This window comes from Mesoplodon bidens, assembly GCF_964165515.1.
Source record: "Mesoplodon bidens genome assembly, chromosome: 9".
In the NCBI taxonomy this organism is placed as follows: Eukaryota; Metazoa; Chordata; class Mammalia; order Artiodactyla; family Ziphiidae; genus Mesoplodon; species Mesoplodon bidens.
The window spans coordinates 88,250,593-88,270,512 of record NC_138166.1 but is presented as its reverse complement, the minus strand read 5'-3'; the positions used below and the strand labels follow the sequence as shown (position 1 = coordinate 88,270,512).

Here is a 19,920-nt window from a genome sequence, read left to right as displayed (position 1 = left end):
CTGGTGCTCGAGGAGAGGGGATTCAGAGCTCCGCTTAAAGGAGCTCCAGGGATGGGTGCAAGCCGCGGCTATCAGCGTGGACCCCAGAGACGGGCGTGAGACGCTGGGGCTGCTGCTGCCGCCACCAATAAGCCTGGGTGCAAGCACAGGTCACTCTCCACACCTCCCCTCCTGGGAGCCCGTGCAGCCCGCCACTGCCAGGGTCCCGTGATCCAGTCACAACTTCCCCATGAGAACACATGGTGCACCTCAGGCTGTTGCAACGTCACGCCGGCCTCTGCTGCCACAGGCTCGCCCCGCACTCCATACCTCTCCCTCCCTCCGGCCTGAGTGAGCCAGAGCCCCCGAATCGGCTGCTCCTTTAACCCTACCCTGTCTGGGCGGAAACAGACGCCCTCAGGCAACCTACACACAGAGGCGGGGTCAAATCCAAAGCTGAACCCCGGGGAGCTGTGCAAACAAAGAGATAAGGGAAATCTCTCCCAGCAGCCTCAGGAGCAGTGGATTAACCACAATCAACTTGATTGTGCATCTCTGGAATACCTGAATAAACAATGAATCATCTCAAATTGAGGTGGTAACTTTGGAAGCAATGATATAAATATATTTTTCCATTTTCTTTTGTGAGTGTATGTGTGTATGCTTCTTTGCGTGATTTTGTCTGTATAGCTTTGCTTTTACCGTTCGTCCTAGGGTTCTGTCTGTCCAGTTTCTGTTTCTTTTCTTTTTTGGGATAGTGTTTAGCACTTCTTATAAACGGTGGATTTGTTTTTTAGTTTGGTTGCTCTCTTTTTTTAATTTTTAATAATTATTTTTTATTTTAATTATTTTATTTTTTTCTTTCTTTCTTTCTTTTTTTCTCCCTTTTCTTCTGAGCCGTGTGGCTGACAGGGTCTTGGTGCTCCAGCCGGGTGTCAGGCTTGTGCCACTGAGGTAGGAGAGCCGAGTTCAGGACATTGGTCCACCAGAGACCTTCCGGCACCAGGTAATATAAAATGGCGAAAGCTCTCCCAGAGACCTCCATCTCAATGCTAACACTCAGCTCCACTCAACAACCAGCAAGCTACAGTGCTGGACACCCTATGCCAAACAACTAGCAAGACAGTAACACAACCCCGCCCATTAGCAGAGAGGATGCCTAAAATCATAATAAGGTCACAGAAACCCCAAACACACCACCGGACGTGGTCCTACCCACCAGAAAGACAAGATCCAGCCTCATCCACAGGAACACAGGCACCAGTCCCCTCCACCAGGAAGCCTACACAACCCACTGAACCAATCTTAGCCACTGGGGACAGACACCAAAAACAACGGAAACTACGAACCTGCAGCCTGTAAAAAGGAGACCCCAAACACAATAAGTTAAGCAAAATGAGAAGACAGAAAAACACAAAGCAGATGAAGGAGCAATGTAAAAACCCACCAGACCAAACAAATGAAGAGGAAATAGGCAGTCTACCTGATAAAGAATTCAGAGTAAAGATAGAAATGATGATCCAAAATCTTGGAAATAGAATGGAAAAAATACAAGAAACAGTTAATGAGGACCTGGAAGAACTAAAGAGCAAACAAGCAATGATGAACAACACAATAGGTGAAATTAAAAATTCTCCGGAAGGAATCAATAGCAGAATAACTGAGGCAGAAGAACGGATAAGTGACCTGGAAGATAAAATAATGGAAATAACTACTGCAGAGCAGATTAAAGAAAAAAGAATGAAAAGAATTGAGGACAGTCCCAGAGACCTCTGGGACAACATTAAATGCACCAACATTCGAATTATAGGGGTCCCAGAGGAAGAAGAGAAAAAGAAAGGGAATGAGAAAATATTTGAAGAGATTATAGTTGCAAACTTCCCTAATATGGGAAAGGAAATAGTCAATCAAGTCCAGGAAGTGCAGAGAGTCCCATACAGGATAAATCCAAGGAGAAACACACCAAGACACATACTAATTAAACAATCAAAAAATAAATACAAAGAAAAAAATATTAAAAGCAGCAAGGGAAAAACAACAAATAACATACAAGGGAATCCCCATAAGGTTAACGGCTGATCTTTCAGCAGAAACTCTACAAAACAGAAGGGAGTGGCAGGACATATTTAAAGCGATGAAAGGGAAGAAACTACAACCAAGATTACTCTACCCAGCAAGGATCTCGTTCAGATTCGATGGAGAAATTAAAACCTTTACAGACAAGCAAAAGCTAAGAGAATTCAGCACCACCAAACCAGCTTTACATCAAATGCTAAAGGAACTTCTCTAGGCAGGAAAAACAAAAGAAGAAAAAGACCTACAATAACAAACGCAAAACAATTAAGAAAATGGTAATAGGAACATACATATCAACAATTACCTTAAATGTAAATGGATTAAATGCTCCAACCAAAAGACATAGATAGCTGAATGGATACAAAAACAAGACCCATATATATGCTGTCTACAAGAGACCCACTTCTGACCTAGGGACACATAGAGACTGAAAGTGAGGGGATGGAAGAAGATATTCCATGCAAATGGAAATCAAAAGAAAGCTGGAGTAGCAATTCTCGTATCACACAAAATAGACTTTAAAATAAAGACTATTACAAGACGCAGAGAAGGACACTACATAATGATCAAGGGATCAATCCAAGAGGAAGATATAACAATTGTAAATATTTATGCACCCAACATAGGAGCACCTCAATACATAAGGCAAATGCTAACAGCCATAAAAGGGGAAATCGACAGTAACACAATCATGGTAGGGGACTTTAACACCCCACTTTCACCAATGGACAGACCATCCAAAATGAAAATAAATAAGGAAACACGAGCTTTAAATGACACATTAAACAAGATGGACTTAACTGATATTTATAGGACATTTCATCCAAAAACAACAGAATACATTTTCTTCTCAAGTGCCCATGGAACATTCTCCAGGATAGATCATATCTTGGGTCACAAATCAAGCCCTGGTAAATTTAAGAAAATGGAAATGGTATCAAGTATCTTTTTCGACCACAACACTATGAGACTAGATATCAATTATAAGAAAAAAATCTGTAAGAAATACAAATACATGGAGGCTAAACAATATACTACTTAATAACCAAGAGATCACTGAAGAAATCAAAGAGGGAATTAAAAAATACCTAGAAAGAAATGACAATGAAAACACGATGACCCAAAACCTATAGGATGCAGCAAAAGCAGTTCTAAGAGGGAACTTTACAGCAATACAGTCCTACCTCAAGAAACAAGAAATATCTCAGTAAACAACCAAACATTACACCTAAAGCAATTAAAGAAAGAAGAACAAAAAAATTCCAAATTTAGCAGAAGGAAACAAATCATAAAGATCAGATCAGAAATAAATGAAAAAGAAATGAAGGAAACAATAGCAAAGATCAATAAAACTAAAAGCTGTTCTTTGAGAACATAAAATTGATAAACTATTAGCCAGATTCATCAAGAAAAAAGGGAGAAGACTCAAATCAATAGAACTAGCAATGAAAAAGGAGAAGTAACAATTGACACTGCAGAAATACAAAGGATCATGAGAGATTACTACAAGCAACTATATGTCAATAAAATGGACAACTTGGAAGAAACAGACACATCCTAAGACAAGCACAACCTTCTGAGACTGAACCAGGAAGAAACAGAAAATATAAACAGACCAATCACAAACACTGAAATTGAGACTGTGGTTAAAAACCTTCCAACAGGGCTTCCCTGGTGGCCCAGTGGTTGAGAGTCCGCCTGCCGATGCAGGGGACACGGGTTCGTGCCCTGGTCCGGGAAGATCCCATATGCCACAGAGCGGCTGGGCCCATGAGCCATGGCCACTAAGCCTGCGCATCCGGAACCTGTGCTCTGCAACAGGAGAGGCCACACAGTGAGAGGCCCACGTACCGCAAAAAAAAAAAAAAAAAAATCTTCCAACAAACAAAAGGCCAGGGCCAGACGGCTTCAAAGGTGAATTCTATCAAATATTTAGAGAAGAGCTAACACCTATCCTTCTCAAACTCTTCCAAAATATAGCAGAGGGAGGAACACTCCCTAACTCATTCTATGAGGCCACTATCACCCTGATACCAAAACCAAACAAAGATATCACAAAGAAAGAAAACTACAGGCCAGTATCACTGATGAACACAGACCCAAAAATCCTCAAAAAAATACTAGCAAACAAAATCCAACAGCACATTAAAAGCATCATACACCAGGCTTCCATTGTGGCACAGTGGTTGGGAGTCCACCTGCCGATGCAGGGGACACGGGTTCGTGCCCTGGTCCAGGAGGATCCCACATGCCGTGGAGCAGGTGGGCCCATGAGCCATAGCCACTGAGCCTGCGCTCCGCAGTGGGACAGACCACAGCGGTGAGGGGCCCACATACCGCCAAAAAAAAAAAAAAAAAAAAAAAAAAGCATCATACACCATGATCAAGTGAGGTTTACTCAAGGAATGCAAGGATCCTTCAATATATGCAAATCAATCAATGTGATACATCATATTAACAAACTGAAGGAAAAAAACCGTATGATCATCTCAAATATATGCAGAAAAATGTTTTGACAAAATTCAACACCCATTTATGATAAAAAAAACCTCCAGAAAGTAGGCATAGAGGGAACTTAACCTCAACATAATAAAGGCTATATATGACAAACCCACAGCCAACATTGTACTCAATGGTGAAAAACTGAAATGATTTCCACTAAGATCAGGAACAAGACAGGTTGCCCGCTCTCACCACTATTATTCAACATAGTTTTGGAAGTTTTAGCCACAGCAATCAGAGAAGAAAAAGAAATAAAAGGAATCCAAATCGGAAAAGACTGTCGCTGTTTGCAGATGACATGATACTATACATAGAGAATCCTAAAGATGCTACCAGAAAACTACTAGAGCTAATCAATGAATTTGGTAAAGTAGCAGGACACAAAATTAATGCACAGAAATCTCTTGCATTCCTATACACCAATGATGAAAAATCTGAAAGAGAAATTAAGGAAACACTGCCATTTACCATTGCAACAAAAAGAATAAAATACCTAGGAATAAACCTACCTAAGGAGACAAAAGACCTGTAGGCAGAAAACGATAAGACACTATGAAAGAAATTAAAGATGCAAATAGATGGAGAGATATACCATGTTCTTGGATTGGAAGAATCAATATTGTGAAAATGACTATAGAACCCAAAGCAATCTACAGATTCAGTGCAATCCCTATCAAACTACAAATGGCATTTTTCACAAAACTAGAACAAAAAATTTCACAATTTGTATCGAAACATAAAAGACCCCAAAGAGCCAAAGCAGTCTTGAGAAAGAAAAACGGAGCTGGAGGAATCAGCCTCCTGGGCTTCAGACTATACTACAAAGCTACAGTAATCAAGACAGTATGGTACTGGCACAAAAACAGAAATATAGGTCAATGGAACAGTAGAGAAAGCCCAGAGATAAACCCACACACATATGGTCACCTTATTTTTGATAAAGGAGGAAAGAATATACAATGGAGAAAAGACAGCCTCTTCAATAGGTGGTGCTGGGAAAACTGGACAGCTACATGTCAAAGAATGAAATTAGAACACTCCCTAACACCATACACAAAAATAAACTCAAAATGGATTAAAGACCTAAATGTAAGGCCAGACACTACAAAACCCTTACAGGAAACATAGGCAGAACACTCTATGACATAAATCCCAGCAAGATCCTTTTTGAGCCACCTCCTAGAGAAATGGAAATAAAGATAAAAATAAACAAATGGGACCTAATGAAACTTAAAAGCTTTTGCACAGCAAAGGAAACCATAAAGAAGACGAAAAGACAACCCTCAGAATGGGAGAAAATATTTGCAAATGAAGCAACTGACAAAGGACTAATCTCCAAAATTCACAAGCAGCTCATGCAGCTCAATATCAAAAAAACAAACAACCCAATCTAAAAATGGGCAGAAGACCTAAACAGATACTTCTCCAAAGAAGATATACAGACAGCCAACAAACACATGAAAGAATGCTCAACATCACTAATCGTTAGAGAAATGTAAATCAAAACTACAATGAGGTATCACCTCACACCAGTCAGAATGGCCATCTTCAAAAAATCTACAAACAATAAATGCTGGAGAGGGTGTGGAGAAAAGGGAACACTCTTGCATTGTTGGTGGGAATGTAAATTGATACAGCTACTACGGAGAACAGTAGGGAGGTTCCTTAAACATCTAAAAATAGAACTACCATACGAGCCAGCAAACCCACTACTGGGCATTTACCCTGAGAAAACCATAAGTCAAAAAGAGTCGTGTACCAGAATGTTCATTGCAGCTCTATTTACAACAGCCAGGACATGGAAGTAACCTAAGTGTCCATCGACAGATGAATGGATAAAGAAGATGTGATACATATACACAATGGAATATTACCCCGCCCTAAAAAGAAACGAAATTGAGTTATTTGTAGTGAGGTGGATGGACCTAGAGTCTGTCATACAGAGTAAAGTGAGAAAGAGAAAAACAAATACTGTATGCTAACACATATATATGGAATATATTAAAAAAAAAGGTTATCGAGAACCTAGGGGAAGGACAGGAATAATAGTGCAGACATAGAGAATGGATTTCAGGACACGGGGAGCGGGAAGGGGAAGCTGGGACAAAGTGAGAGAGTGGCGTGGACATATATACACTACCAAACGTAAAATAGATAGCTAGTGGGAAGCAGCCGCATAGCACAGGGAGATCAGCTCGGTGCTTTGTGACCACCTAGAGGGGTGGGATAGGGAGGGTGGGAGGAAGACGCAAGAGGGAGGGGATATGGGGATATATGTATATATATAACTGATTCACTTTGTTATAAAGCAGAAACTAACACACCATTGTAAAGCAATTATACTCCAATAAAGATATTAAAAAAAAAAAAAAGCCAGCCTTGGAGGAACTAAAGCCTGAGATAATCCTCTTGATAATTAGCCCATAAATAACTGCATTAGGTGTTTTCAGAAAGACTAAAAATGCCACAATTCGTTCTTTGTTATAAATTAAATTTTGTTTTAGATGGACTGAATCTTAAATCTCATTAATTATTTGAAGCGGTTTAAATTATTGCTATTATTTTACTTTGATTTTGGGCTGCTTAAAAAGTATGTCTGAGTTTTGCATTTTATCCCAAGCCATTATTCTGAACCTAGAATACTAAGTCAAGGACTATTGTGCTAATACTCGCCTCTAATGAAATTATATACACGACATAAAAATAGTGAAGCATTATGTTGCTTTGTCCTGGGACTTTACAGCAGACAGACGTTGGGACAGCAGGAGGATTAGGGAAAGGCTCAGGAAGAATCACATGACAAGGATTTACAGCCCCGTCTCTACCTGTAACTTGCTTCTCCACCCGCCTTTTAACTCTAGATCACACAACCAGGGATCAAAGCCCCTCAGAACATGGCCTCTGGAGGAGAACAGAGCCTCCACACCTGAAGCCCAGCAAAGTGCTTCTACCCTTCACCAGGTGACAAAGTCACCCCCAGGCCAGGAGAAGGAAGCACAGCTGAGTACTGGGGCCCTGCCCTGGAGTAGGTAGAGCGAGAAAGGTGAGGGCCCCCTGACCCCATCCCCCCAACAGCTTTCCTTCTCAGGGTCGCGGAAGCCAGAAGATCTCCACCAATTTCTGCTTTATTTCTCTGGTCTAAACCACAGCCTTCTTTAGCCTGTCTTTTTTATGAAATTGTCCTAGGAGGGCCAGAACACTGAGACATCAACACTTTGGTGGGAATTCATGAGCAAATCCAGAAAGGCTGCCTGGGAGAGGAAAGCTAAGAAGAAACTGTAATTGCTTTACAAGTTTTGCCTATTTGTCCCATCTGAGCTCAGCTCCGTATCTGTCAATGGTGATCTCAACCCTCTTAACTTCCACGGGCCCCCATCCCCCCTTGGAGCTGATCTTTCTGTGGGCAGGTAAGTGCTGTACCATGGAGCTCTGTCTTGAAGCAAAAGCAGCAGCTACCACTTGGATGGTGAGTGCATTTCACACTTTGTAGATGCTCGATGCTTTCGAATCACTTTGATAGGAAAAATCCACCTTCTGGGTTGCTGGGCTTCTAACTCTCCCTACTCGGTGTAGTGACCTCCTTGTCCACCAGATGGCAGGAGCTCCTCATGTCTACAACTGTGGTTCTCAAAGTATGGTCCTGTACTGGCTTCCAGGGAAACTAATCAGAAATGCAAATTTTCAAGTCCCACCCCAGATCTACGGAATCAGAAAGTCTTGAGGGTGGGGCACAGGCATCTATGTTTTAACAGGTCCCCTCCCGGTGATTCTGATGCAAGTTGAAATCTGGTCCATATCAGGTCATCAATAAAGCTGTTCTCTTGAAAAGAAAAATATATACTGTGCCTTACACACAATAAGTTCTCGAACACTTGATGAGTCAATAAAGGGGGACATAAAAGATTGAAGGAGACTGATCTGAAGAGGAAAGCTTCATGTGCTACCAGGGACTGCTTGCTCAAGGGGCAAGGGTGTGAAGCCACATCTCTTTCCCCTTCGCCGAGCACAAAAGATTGCTGGAGTCTCCCCAACCCTGCAATCCCTTAACCAGTAAATGAAACCAATCTTGGAGGTATGGGGTGTGGGGAGAGCGCCTGCCAGTAACACTAAAAATTCTTTCCAATGATAACATATCTGGCATTTGCCTTAAATAACCCTGGGAAGGATGGATGAAGCAAGATGGGCCATGGGCTGATAATTGTTGAACCTGGATATTCATTACAAACCTCTCTACTTGTGCACGTTTGTAATTTTCCATAAAAAAGTTTTATGAAACTAGAAAAAAATGAACAAAAAGCCTTTCAAAACAGTAGCATTTTAAGAATTAAAATATGCTAGAATGCTTCTTAGCCATTGAAAAGAGTGAATTTTAATTACTGCAGTCAGATGGGAGGAAGAAATCAGAGAAGACCATATCAGCAACACTTAATCGTCTTCAAAAAAGCTAAAGGGAACAGAAAGGTGATCAGTGAAGAAAGAAGCAGGTCAGAAATTTCAAATAGGGTCAGAAAATTAGAAACGAGGATCAAGCTTTGGAGAAAATGTGACTAATTTCATTCAATGTGAGCAAGGTATCACAACAGATACCTTATATGGAACCACAGATGGCAGTTAGACTTGTAAGAACCCACTAACTATACGGAGACAGCAAAGAGAGGGGGAAAAAATAAATTTCTGAAACTCTGGTGTTCAAATAAGAACAGAAGTAGCTAGCCAGGCTTAAGATGTAGATGCAAATGCAAAATAAAGAAAAGCATCCATTAAAGGGGGAAAAAAGAACTAATTCATCTACACTGAATAAACTAAAAGAGGGAAGGAAATGGGAATCATCAAATATTCAGGAGGCATTAAAGAAGTAATGATCCATCTCTTGAAAGGAAAAAGCAAAGCAAACATTCCATCTGACGCGCTTTAATATCACTGAGCGGGTCTCAACCATCGCATAATGTAGCATGTTTGCTGACCTCTGCCTTTTTCTTTTCTCATCAGTCACAGGTGCTTTTTTTCCATGGAAGACAGAGGATCAATGTGTAAAGTGATCCACAATAGCGCTTATATCAAGTTTGGTAGTATTAAAGTATATTACATTCTGCAAAGCTTAAATTTTGAAATAATTCAGCAATCCACTGACTTACTAGAATGACAATTACATACCTTCAATTTTATTTACTGAAAGATCCAACTTCTGCAGGTGAATGTATCCACAGAGGATGCTAATGTCAATTAAATCAAGGTCCTGAGAAAATAAAAGGTAAAAGATTTAATGTTGCTTTAACAGATGAGTACTCAGGCTTCTCAAGACATCTGGAAATAGAAGTTGACAGAAAGAAATCCAGAATTTCCTTTGAAAGTACAGTAGAAGTGAGAGCATAAAATCTGAAGCCTACTACCAATAGGGTCTCAAAGCAGACTACAAACCCCATCAAAAAATGCATTCTTCTGAAGGAAATAATAGCTTGGAAAATTAGTGTTAGCAAGAACACAGACAACATGAAAAGGCAAATTAAAGCAGTGTTTATGAAGACCTTTAGAGCAGAGTTTTATATTTTTAAAAAACCACACACATAAAAGCAATAAAGCCAAAGCCTTTATGTAGTAGAAGAAAAGAAAAAGCAAATGCCTAGAATTCAAATGAAATGTTAGAATAGTTCACACCTAATCGAGTGATCATTAATAACAATACTTCTTACGCCTCCTCAGGCTTCAAAGCTCTCTCCCAATAATCTCATCTGATCAAACAAACCTGTGAGATCTGTAGGGCAGATTATCCCCAGTGTAGGGATGAGGAATGTGAGGTACAAAGAGGTAGGTAAATAGCCTAAAATCACTTAGCAAGTTAGCAATACAAAAGCAGCTCCAAGTCTCCTGAATCTTTGTCCGAGATCCCTTCCATGAAATGTTCCATCGAGTGAACACCACGAGGGGTTGGAGGGGAATTTGGTCCCTTGGAACAAAGACTCATGTGACTGGTTTATGCTGTGATGTCAGAGTCAGAAAAAGCCAACCAATAAAGTGTCATGATAAGCAACTTCTCAAATATAAGAATGATAAGAATTTTAATAAAGGCCTCTAGAACAGTAATAAGTAAATTACTGATGACCTACTACATACAAGGCATTAAGCTTGGCATGATGAGAAACACGTACAATGTTGGACTAGAGCTATATTTTGCCTTTAAGAAACTTACGACTTTGGGTAGGAGAGAAACGGTGTACACGAGTAATTAGAGAAAGTTAGAAAATTATGTGTAACATAAGTAAGACATAAGGTGTGAAAAATCACTAACCTGGCCAACCCTAAGAAAGTGTATTCAGTAAGACAGGTTATTAGGGCAAAGTAATTCAACATGTAATATCTCAAATGTAAGAAGGTCAGTGCCAAAGTAAGAAGCTTCGGTCCATCTAGCTGAAATAAGATTTAAAGGATTGTGCTCTGTTGTAGATCAATTTAAGGCGTAGCACTACGTATATACGTAAGGGTACTGATTGAAAAGGACTTGTCTACAGATGTACCGCTACTGGAATTATCTTCCATTCCAAAGCCTAACATGGTGCAATGCACACAGGGTGCTCCCTGTACATTACTGCCTGACTGGCTGAGTCATCCATAAAATGCTGCAAAGTAAAAATAGTAAAAGATTAGATCCTTTGTATGCTGTTCTCAAAGGACATGCTATGAAACCAGCATGGGTAAAAAGGGCTTAACATTTTTTGGACAGTTTACTAGTTCAAATCCAAGATAAAACAGCCTTGCTATGAATTATATATGCTTGAGGCAAATTAGGGTGCTGTAGCAAAATTTCAGTGTTTTTTTCACCTACATATCTGCATTTACTCTGTGGACCTCCAAGGAGTAGTTAATGCTTTACAATACAAGAAAGCAAAAGAAATAAATTATTTTTCTAGGACTATAAAGAAACAAAATGAGGAAAGAAGCTGAAATACTCTGAGTACTCTGCTCTTACAGCTTCTCTTATGATGAATTTAGAGTCAAGATTCTGTGCTGGACCTACTAGAGAATGGACTTGAGGATATGGGGAGGGGGAAGGGTAAGCTGGGACGAAGTGAGAGAGTGGCATGGACATATATACACTACCAAATGTAAAATAGCTAGCTAGTGGGAAGCAGCCGCATAGCACAGGGAGATCAGCTCGGTGGTTTGTGACCACCTAGAGGGGTGGGATGGGGAGGGTGGGAAGGAGAGAGATGCAAGAAGGAAGAGATATGGGAACATATGTATATATATAACTGATTCACTTTGTTATAAAGCAGAAACTAACACACCACTGTAAAGCAATTATACTCCAATAAAGATGTTAAAAAATAATAATAATAATAATTCAAAATTGATAATACACTTAAGTGTGGAAGATAAAACATTAAGGCCTCTAGAAGAAACTAAAGGGAAATATATTTATGATACTTCTATAGGCAAAGATTTTTAAAATTGGACACAGAAAGCACTAATCATAAAAGAAAAAATATTGATGTCGCTCAAATTTAAGAAATTCTTTTCATTAAGAGATATCATTAAGAGAGTCAAAAACCAAGCCACTGGGAGAAGATAATGTGTACATCTGACAAAGGATACATATCCAGAATATATATCCACAAATTAATAAAGATGGACAATCCAATAAACATATGGGCAATAGACTACAACAGGCATTTAGCAAATCTAAATGGCCAATAACATACAAAAAGGTACTGCAATAAAATACCACTATACTCCCAAATATTCTTTTGCCACTGGTTTCATCAAAAAAGGATACAGGGCTTCCCTGGTGGTGCAGTGGTTGAGAGTCCGCCTGCCGATGCAGGGGACATGGGTTTGTGCCCCGGTCCGGGAAGATCCCACATGCCGCGGAGTGGCTGGGCCCGTGAGCCATGGCCGCTGAGCCTGTGCGTCCGGAGCCTGTGCTCCGCAATGGGAGAGGCCACAGCAGTGAGAGGCCCGAGTACCGCAAAAAAAAAAAAAAAAGGATACAAACAGGGACTTCCCTGGTGGCAGAGTGGTTAAGAATCCATCTGCCAATGCGGGGGATGCAGGTTCGATCCCTGGTCCAGGAAGATCCCACATGCCGCAGAGCAACTAAGCCCATGCGCCACAACTACTGAGCCTGCGCTCTAGAGCCTGCATGCCACAACTACTGAAGCCCACGTGCCTAGAGCCCATGCTCTGCAACAAGAAGAAGCCACTGCAATGAGAAGCCCGCGCACCGCGACGAAGAGTAGCCCCAGTTCGCCGCAACTAGAAAGCCCACGTGCAGCAACGAAGACCCAATGCAGCCAAAAATAAATTTTTTAAAAAGAGGATCCCCCCCCAAAAAAAAGAAATTTACAGTAAAGAATATATCAATATACCATATTTTAGTTAAAGAGAACTAAAGAGAAACATTTCAGAATAATTTGGAAAAAATACATGTTTTCAACTTCATGTCATATATAAATGTAAACAAAATAGATAATATTGATAAAGAAATACACACATACAAAAAAAAAGATTCTGTGCTGGTATCGAAATCTTGAAAATTGATGAATAACAATACATTTTTCTCTTTCATAATAGGTACCTTATAGAAAGTGAGCTATAGCTCACAGCTACTGATTTCTTGACATACTTAGGGAGGAAAAGTCAATACAAAAATATTTTGTTCCCTTGGATTCAGATATAAATTGTAGTCCTGGCACTGATCAGAAAGAAAATTCTTAAAGAGTTTTTGATTGGTTTTACAGAATCAAATTCAACCTCCTGGAAGGAAAGCATTGATTACAATAAAACAGACTGCTTAAGATGAAAGAAATAGACCGTGAAGGAAATGAAAACAAAGGAACTTGGGGGGGGGGCAAGGGGGCTGATTATTGGACTGGCCAGGGCTCTTTGATGTCAAACATAAATAACTCATCGCCACTCTCCATCACATGCAAGACTCTGAGATTTGGGGGCCACCAAAAAAGCTATGAGTACCAGAGAAAATGGATGTGGTCCCACCAGTGTCAAGATGTAGCCAGCCAATGGTGACCTTCTCATACTCACTGATAAGGTCAGACTGAGGTAGACCTGCTCAGTCCCAGAGCCTGAGCGTCCCAGTTCGTAGAGTTTCTCAGCCACGACCTCCTCTCTCAGGACCCCATCAAATTCTCCCTGCAAAAAAACCAGAGAGGTGGACAAAGAAAGGACTTCCATTAGAAAAGAAGTAATCCACCTCATCATATCCAGCACTTATTTACTATATTACATATCTGGGAGCTGAGTCTTCCAAAATTTAACGGCCCCCCCCAAAAACTGTGTTGTTGGGACTTCCCTGGTGGTGCAGTGGTTAAGAATCCGCCTGCCAATGCAGGGGACAAGGGTTCGATCCCTGGTCCGGGAAGATTCCACATGCCACAGAGCAACTAAGCCCATGCACCAGAACTACTGAGCCTGTGCGCCTGCGAGCCACAACTACTGAGCCCGCGTGCCACAACTACTGAAGTCCATGCGCCTAGAGCCCGTGCTCCACAACAAGAGAAGCCATTGCAATGAGAAGCCCGTGCACTGCAACGAAGAGTAGCCCCCTCTCGCCGCAACTAGAGAAAGCCTGTGCACAGCAACGAAGACCCAACACAGCCATAAATAAATAAATAAAGGAAATGGTAATTTAAAAAAAAACTGTGTTGAAGACCTATACATATTACATATGATTAAGAAAATATCAATCAAATCAATGTAGTGCTGCTGAACTTGCAGGTGGTTGCTCGTATTAGGTATTCAAAGCAGAATTCACACAGTAGCAGTAGGAGCGTCAATATTAGTGATGATAGCTACGTTGATTTAGTGCTTCTGTCCTGGGCACTGTGCTAAGAGCTCTGAATGGGTCCACTCATTTAATCCTCCTGACAATCCTGAGGGAGGCACGTTTAGCTCCATTTTACAAATGAAGAAACTAAGGCTCACAGAAGTTAACTTGCCTGAAACCACATAGCTAGTATGTGACAGAGCCAGAATACAAATCCGAATCTGTCTGACTCCAGGGCAGTTCTAACCACTACACTTGACTGCTTGCCCACAACCCAAAGGATGATTACATTAAATTAAGGCAATTACTTCTCTACATCTGGTATTCTGGTTGGAAAAGACAGGTCCTCAGTTCACTTTGGACTGGCTAATTTTGCTGGATTCATACAATTTACAAGATTAATTAAAAGGGTAATATCATTTGTAGGAGGAGGTTGGCCCTTAGTGTATAGACACCATGGACCAGTGGTGGCCCAACACACCCCTCCCCCAATAATGTCAGCTAGAACAGATAATAGACGGACTAGTGCTGTGTTTGTGCTGCCTTCAGCTCCATTATGACCAACACACTAACATCAGCATGAGGACACAAGACACAAGTAACCACATCAGTCACGCCAATATTACTAACCAATGTAACTGGTATATGGACTGTGATGGCAAAATGCTCTTTCAGGTCTTCTGTATTAATTCAAGAACCAATGATGCTGCTCAGGCTTCTAGCACTAAGGACATAAGTATGCAGGCTTGTGCTACTGTAAAGAGTTTTCTTTCCTCCCCAATTTCCACTATCCCAGAGAAGCAAATATCACTCACATGGAGATATTGCACAGCTGCTTTGAACCCCAGATCTGCCATTTTGGATATATGACTTTGGGAGATAAAGTTTTCTCTGAGACTCATAATTTTTCATCTATAAATAGGATATGTTATTACTTTTTCTTAATGTTTTGGAGAGAATGAAAGATAATTGTGAACATAAAGCTCTTAGCATGGTGCCTAGAACACAGCAAGTATCCCCAATAAATGGCAGCTGTTAGCACAAATTGGTGAATTCAGAAATTCCACATCTTAATGTTTCATTCATCCATACCAATCAACCTGTTCTCAAAATGGGGGAAAGAGACCTACTTTTCTAAACAAAGTTGCAATTTTTTATAGTAGGCCTGGGAAGGAATAGAGGTGAGAGAGTGTTACCTTCCCTCCCAAACTTTCCATGTGGCCCACCCCCTCCATTTCCTGGAAACGAGAAACTACAGAATCCCTTATTTACAGTAGGTGGACATCTGTTTTTCAACACAGCCACTGATACAGAGACTGGACACACTGTCAGCACTGTCCCAAAGCCCCAAGGCAAGACTCCTCACGGCCACCCCCTCACACATCCTTTGTGGTTCCTGCCATTTGTCAGGGTCATGTCTCTCCCTTCTGGACTTTGGTCATCTTCAGACCTTGACCAGCCCTATCTGTATCTTGGGTGGTTTCAGAATCCCTAAGGAGGGCCACTCAACACCCCGACCATTCCAAGTACATGCACACATACATGTTCCTTTATTTTCTCAACTCCAGACACCTTAAAATTGATCTCTTGAATGCACAGCTCCACCTGTCCCTGTTTCCCACGGTGGTTAGTGGCCCTAATATTTCCCCTGGAACATGCCACAGACCTAGCAGTCACCCTAGACTTCCAATATTCAATTAGTGTTTCATCTTAAATATTTTAAATACGTATTTCTCTCTAGCTTCCTTTCCATTCCCATTGCCTTAATCCAGACTCTTCTCTCTTCCCCAGAGATACTGCTCCTCTTTGCACTGATCTCCCTGCCTCCAGGCTTACCATCTTCTTACCTAATCTCCCTCGGCCACAAGAGCAGTTCCCTGCTGCTTAGAGTCAAGTCCACAGTCCCTACAACAGCACAGAGCTCTCCCCAATCTGGCCCCCACCTCATCTGCCTTTCTGCTCTCACCTATAACCCACCACTTGGAAAAGCTGCCGTCTGCCTGCCCACATACCACCTCTGCGCCCAAGTAAGGGTTTACTTCCCTTCCAGTCTTCCGCCATGCCTGCAACCCGGCTATCATCTGTACACATCTCTTCATAGGATGAACACTCACTCTTCTCTCACCTTGAGACCTGGGACCATGTATGTCCTCCGTCACACTCTCATCTTTTTCTACCATTACTGTAGCTATTATGTATTACATCTTTAATTTTTTGAGAGCCTGCACTGTATCAGACACTATGTTGAGAACTTTAACATAGACTTTCCCATTAAATTTGATGTTCATAACTATCCAATGAGCAGGCATTATCATCCACATAAAGTTACTGGCAAAGAGTGATTTTCATGCAGCAGAAACATATCACAGGCCCAGACATTTCTTCTGCCCTGTTTAGTCAGAGTACTTCCTATATAGTAATCATTTGTGAATGTCTGTTCAATGAAGGCTCAATTAATGAAGTCACCTGATGGGCTGTAGTTAGTAGATAAGAACAGGTAAGTTATTACTTGTATTAGTAACAGTATAAATAATATATTGTGCTAAGTAGTTTACACATAGGATCTCATTACATTTTCACAGCTCTCCATGAGGTAGACAGTATTATAATTCCTGTAGCGCAGATGAGACACAGAGACTATGAGTAACTTGCTCAAAATCTCACAACAAACAAAAGGCTTTATACGAATTCCCTCTTTTCTGCCTTTGAATTCCAAAGGCAATATTCTGAACAGCTGGTCTGCCCTAACTCCCTCAAGTTCATTGAGGCTAATTACATTACAAGCACTTAATAATCATTTTGACCATCAGAGCATTATAAGTCTTAATCAGGCTAGGATATGGAAAATAAATCACTGAACATAAAAGTCCAAATGTTTCCTCTTAAAACTTTTCGGTTTATTCAGCATATCAAAACATATGAGACACTATAAAAAGGTAAAAGAGAATGTGAGAACACAAAACAAATATTAATTTTAGACTATAAATAGAAGAAATCATAAACTTTTTCCACACAAAAGCCTACAAGCCAAAAAGAATTAACTAGTTCAAGTCAACCCCCTCCCTCTATGGTTTGTTAATGGCATACTGAAGACAGATTAACAATGGTACTAATGAACCCCACAGCTGAAGAACATGCATTAATTAGAATAATCTGGTGATTCATTTGTTAATTCCTCTGGGGTGGAAGCCATACAAACACCTCAAAGTTGTAAAAACATCGCTACAGTTTTCCAGTAGTCACTGTTAAGCATGGCAAAGTAAATCAACAAAAGATGAACAAAATAAGTGATAATTTTCTGTGGGCCACTTTAAGCAAAACTGATGTGTAACTAGGCCATGTAGAAGGAGGTAGAAGAAGACAAAATGGGGGATGAGGGTGGAAAAAAATGGGCCAAATGTGGAAAGTGAACAAAAGGACATTACAAAAGAAGGGAACCCAAGTGGAGACACAATGTAAGTAGTCAATGGCAGAATCAGAGTAACAGAAGACACTGCAAGTTACAGAGGGGAGAACAAGAAAAAAATAAGGCAAATGAGGAAAGGGGATGGTGAAAGAGAGCAGGCATAACAAAGAGAAACCTGTTTGGTCTCAAGGGGGAAAGAAAGGTAATTAGGAAAAGGTGCAATGATGCAGAGGGGATGCCAGAAGAATATCACAGAACAGGATGTTGGAAACTTTCTATTTCTCTGTATTATATCTACTTCTGAAAAGAATTTGAAGCAATTTATACTGTGAAGGAGGAGGAAAGGGAAGAGAAAAACCTAATCTAAAGAAAAACTACTGAAATTAAGAAAATACTGAATTAAGAAAAAAAGCTGTGTTTCCTGGCAGGCAAGACAAAGAGGAAAACCTAACAGTTTATCAAAAGAAAGCAAATCAAAAGAGTGGATATATGTATAACTGATTCACTTTGTTGTACACCTGAAACTAACACAACATTGTAAATCGACTATACTCCAATAAAAATTTTTTTAAAAAGAAATCAAATAATATATTAGAAAGCCAAGAGAAAGAAGTGACATGATGTGAAGTGGAAAGGGATAAGAAGGCAGGCAACGGCTAAGGAAGGAACAGGATGCTAATAAGTGTAAGAAGTGGAATTGGGTCATGTTTAGAAGAGGTATTGTAGAAAAGAGGGAATCTGTATTAGTGTGAAAGGCCAAGCTGCCAACGAGGCATTACAGGTGGGATGGTACTAATGAACCCCACAGCTGAATAACATGCATTAATTAGAATAATAATCTGGTGATTCTTTTGTTAATTCCTCTGGGGTGGAAGCCATACAAACACCTCAAAGTTGTAAAAACATCGCTACAGTTTTCCAGTAGTCACTGTTAAGCATGGCAAAGTAAATCAATACAGGTGGCATTACAGGTGGGAATGTTGGGCACAATCCCCACATCCTGAAATACTCTCACAGTGAGCAGTGTGTGTTGTTTGTATAATGCATCATATACCCCTGGCAGAAGTAATATATAAAAACTTTCAAGTCACTTGGTCTTTGAGGAAGCACTGAGATTATTTCAAAAGGGTAATTTTTTTTTCCTAGAGGAAGGAGGATGAAGGGATTCCTTCATCGGGGAGAGTGTTCGAGTATTTCACAGTCATGAGGAAAAGGTGCAGGGGGTGCAGAAGTAGAAGTCTGTCTATTCACAACACTGTCAAGCCATAACTCCCATACAAATAGATACTTTTCCTCAACGATGCTGTGTAACTTGACTCTTAAGAAATCAAATGTGCTAACGAAAAATAAAGGATATACTTGAAGATACTTCAGGCAAAGGGTGAGGAAACCGGGTAAGAGAAGTGGGAAGGAGAGAGAGGGAGTCTCAGAGCAGTAAGGAAGAGGCGTTCCTGGAGGCAAGGAGCCCTAGGAATGTGCTCAGCCAGCAGGCTGGTGAGGGGTCCGACCGCTGGAGAAAGAAGTGAGGGGGTAAGGGGTGGGGGGAAGGCACACCTCAAAATTCAGCATTTCGGACTCTGAAGACTCCTCGGACTCCACTTTGCCCTCGCCCTCTCCCTCGCCCTCTTCCTGGTCTTCGTAATCTCTGTCCACGTCCGACTCTTGATAGCGGTGAATGAGCTGCTGGAGTAGGTAGGAGGAGGCTTTGCGGAAAGTATTTTTCGGTCTCTGCCCCATGGGAAAAGGAGACCAGCAAGACTGACGTTCCTCTTCTGAGTGCAGCAGTTTCGACTGGGCTCCAGTTCGTGAACTGCTCACGCCTCCCTGGAGACAGGAAGGCTTCGGCAACTGGGGATCTCTCCCGGAGGTCGCCATCTTGTTTACCGGGATTGCCTAGGAGACTGACGCCAGGTGAGGAGGCGCCGCAGGGGATTTTGGGGGCTGTAGTCTCCGCCCCTCCCTGCGTCCTCGCTTTCAGCTTGCGCTGCCATTGGTGCACGACTTTCCTTTCCTTTTTGTCCGTTCAATCGCTGGCTTTTTTTTTTTTTTTGCTTGTCTTTCTCGTTTTTCACCTTTTTTCTCTGCACCCCCTTTTTTGTGTTCAACTGTTTTCTCTCAACCTCGAGGCCCCTCTTAGATATTTTTCATCCCGCCCTGAGATCACCGGTGAGCACCCTAT

The 19,920-nt window shown here is 41.1% G+C and overlaps 1 protein-coding gene across 3 annotated transcripts in view; it reads right to left on the bottom strand.

Moving 5' to 3' along the window:
* Nucleotides 1-19,640, bottom strand: part of LRGUK (leucine rich repeats and guanylate kinase domain containing) — a 119,741-nt gene extending 100,101 nt beyond the window's left edge. For all 3 annotated transcript variants that reach the window (XM_081244857.1, XM_081244858.1, XM_081244859.1), the window contains exons 1-3: nt 19,296-19,640; nt 13,594-13,701; nt 9,712-9,793 (exon numbers count right to left, since the gene is read on the bottom strand). In XM_081244857.1, coding sequence (XP_081100983.1) covers nt 9,712-9,793; nt 13,594-13,701; nt 19,296-19,616 — 511 coding nt within the window. In that variant the 5' untranslated portion in view covers nt 19,617-19,640. The remainder of the gene's footprint in view (nt 1-9,711; nt 9,794-13,593; nt 13,702-19,295) is intronic.
* Between the last annotated feature and the right edge of the window lie 280 nt (nt 19,641-19,920).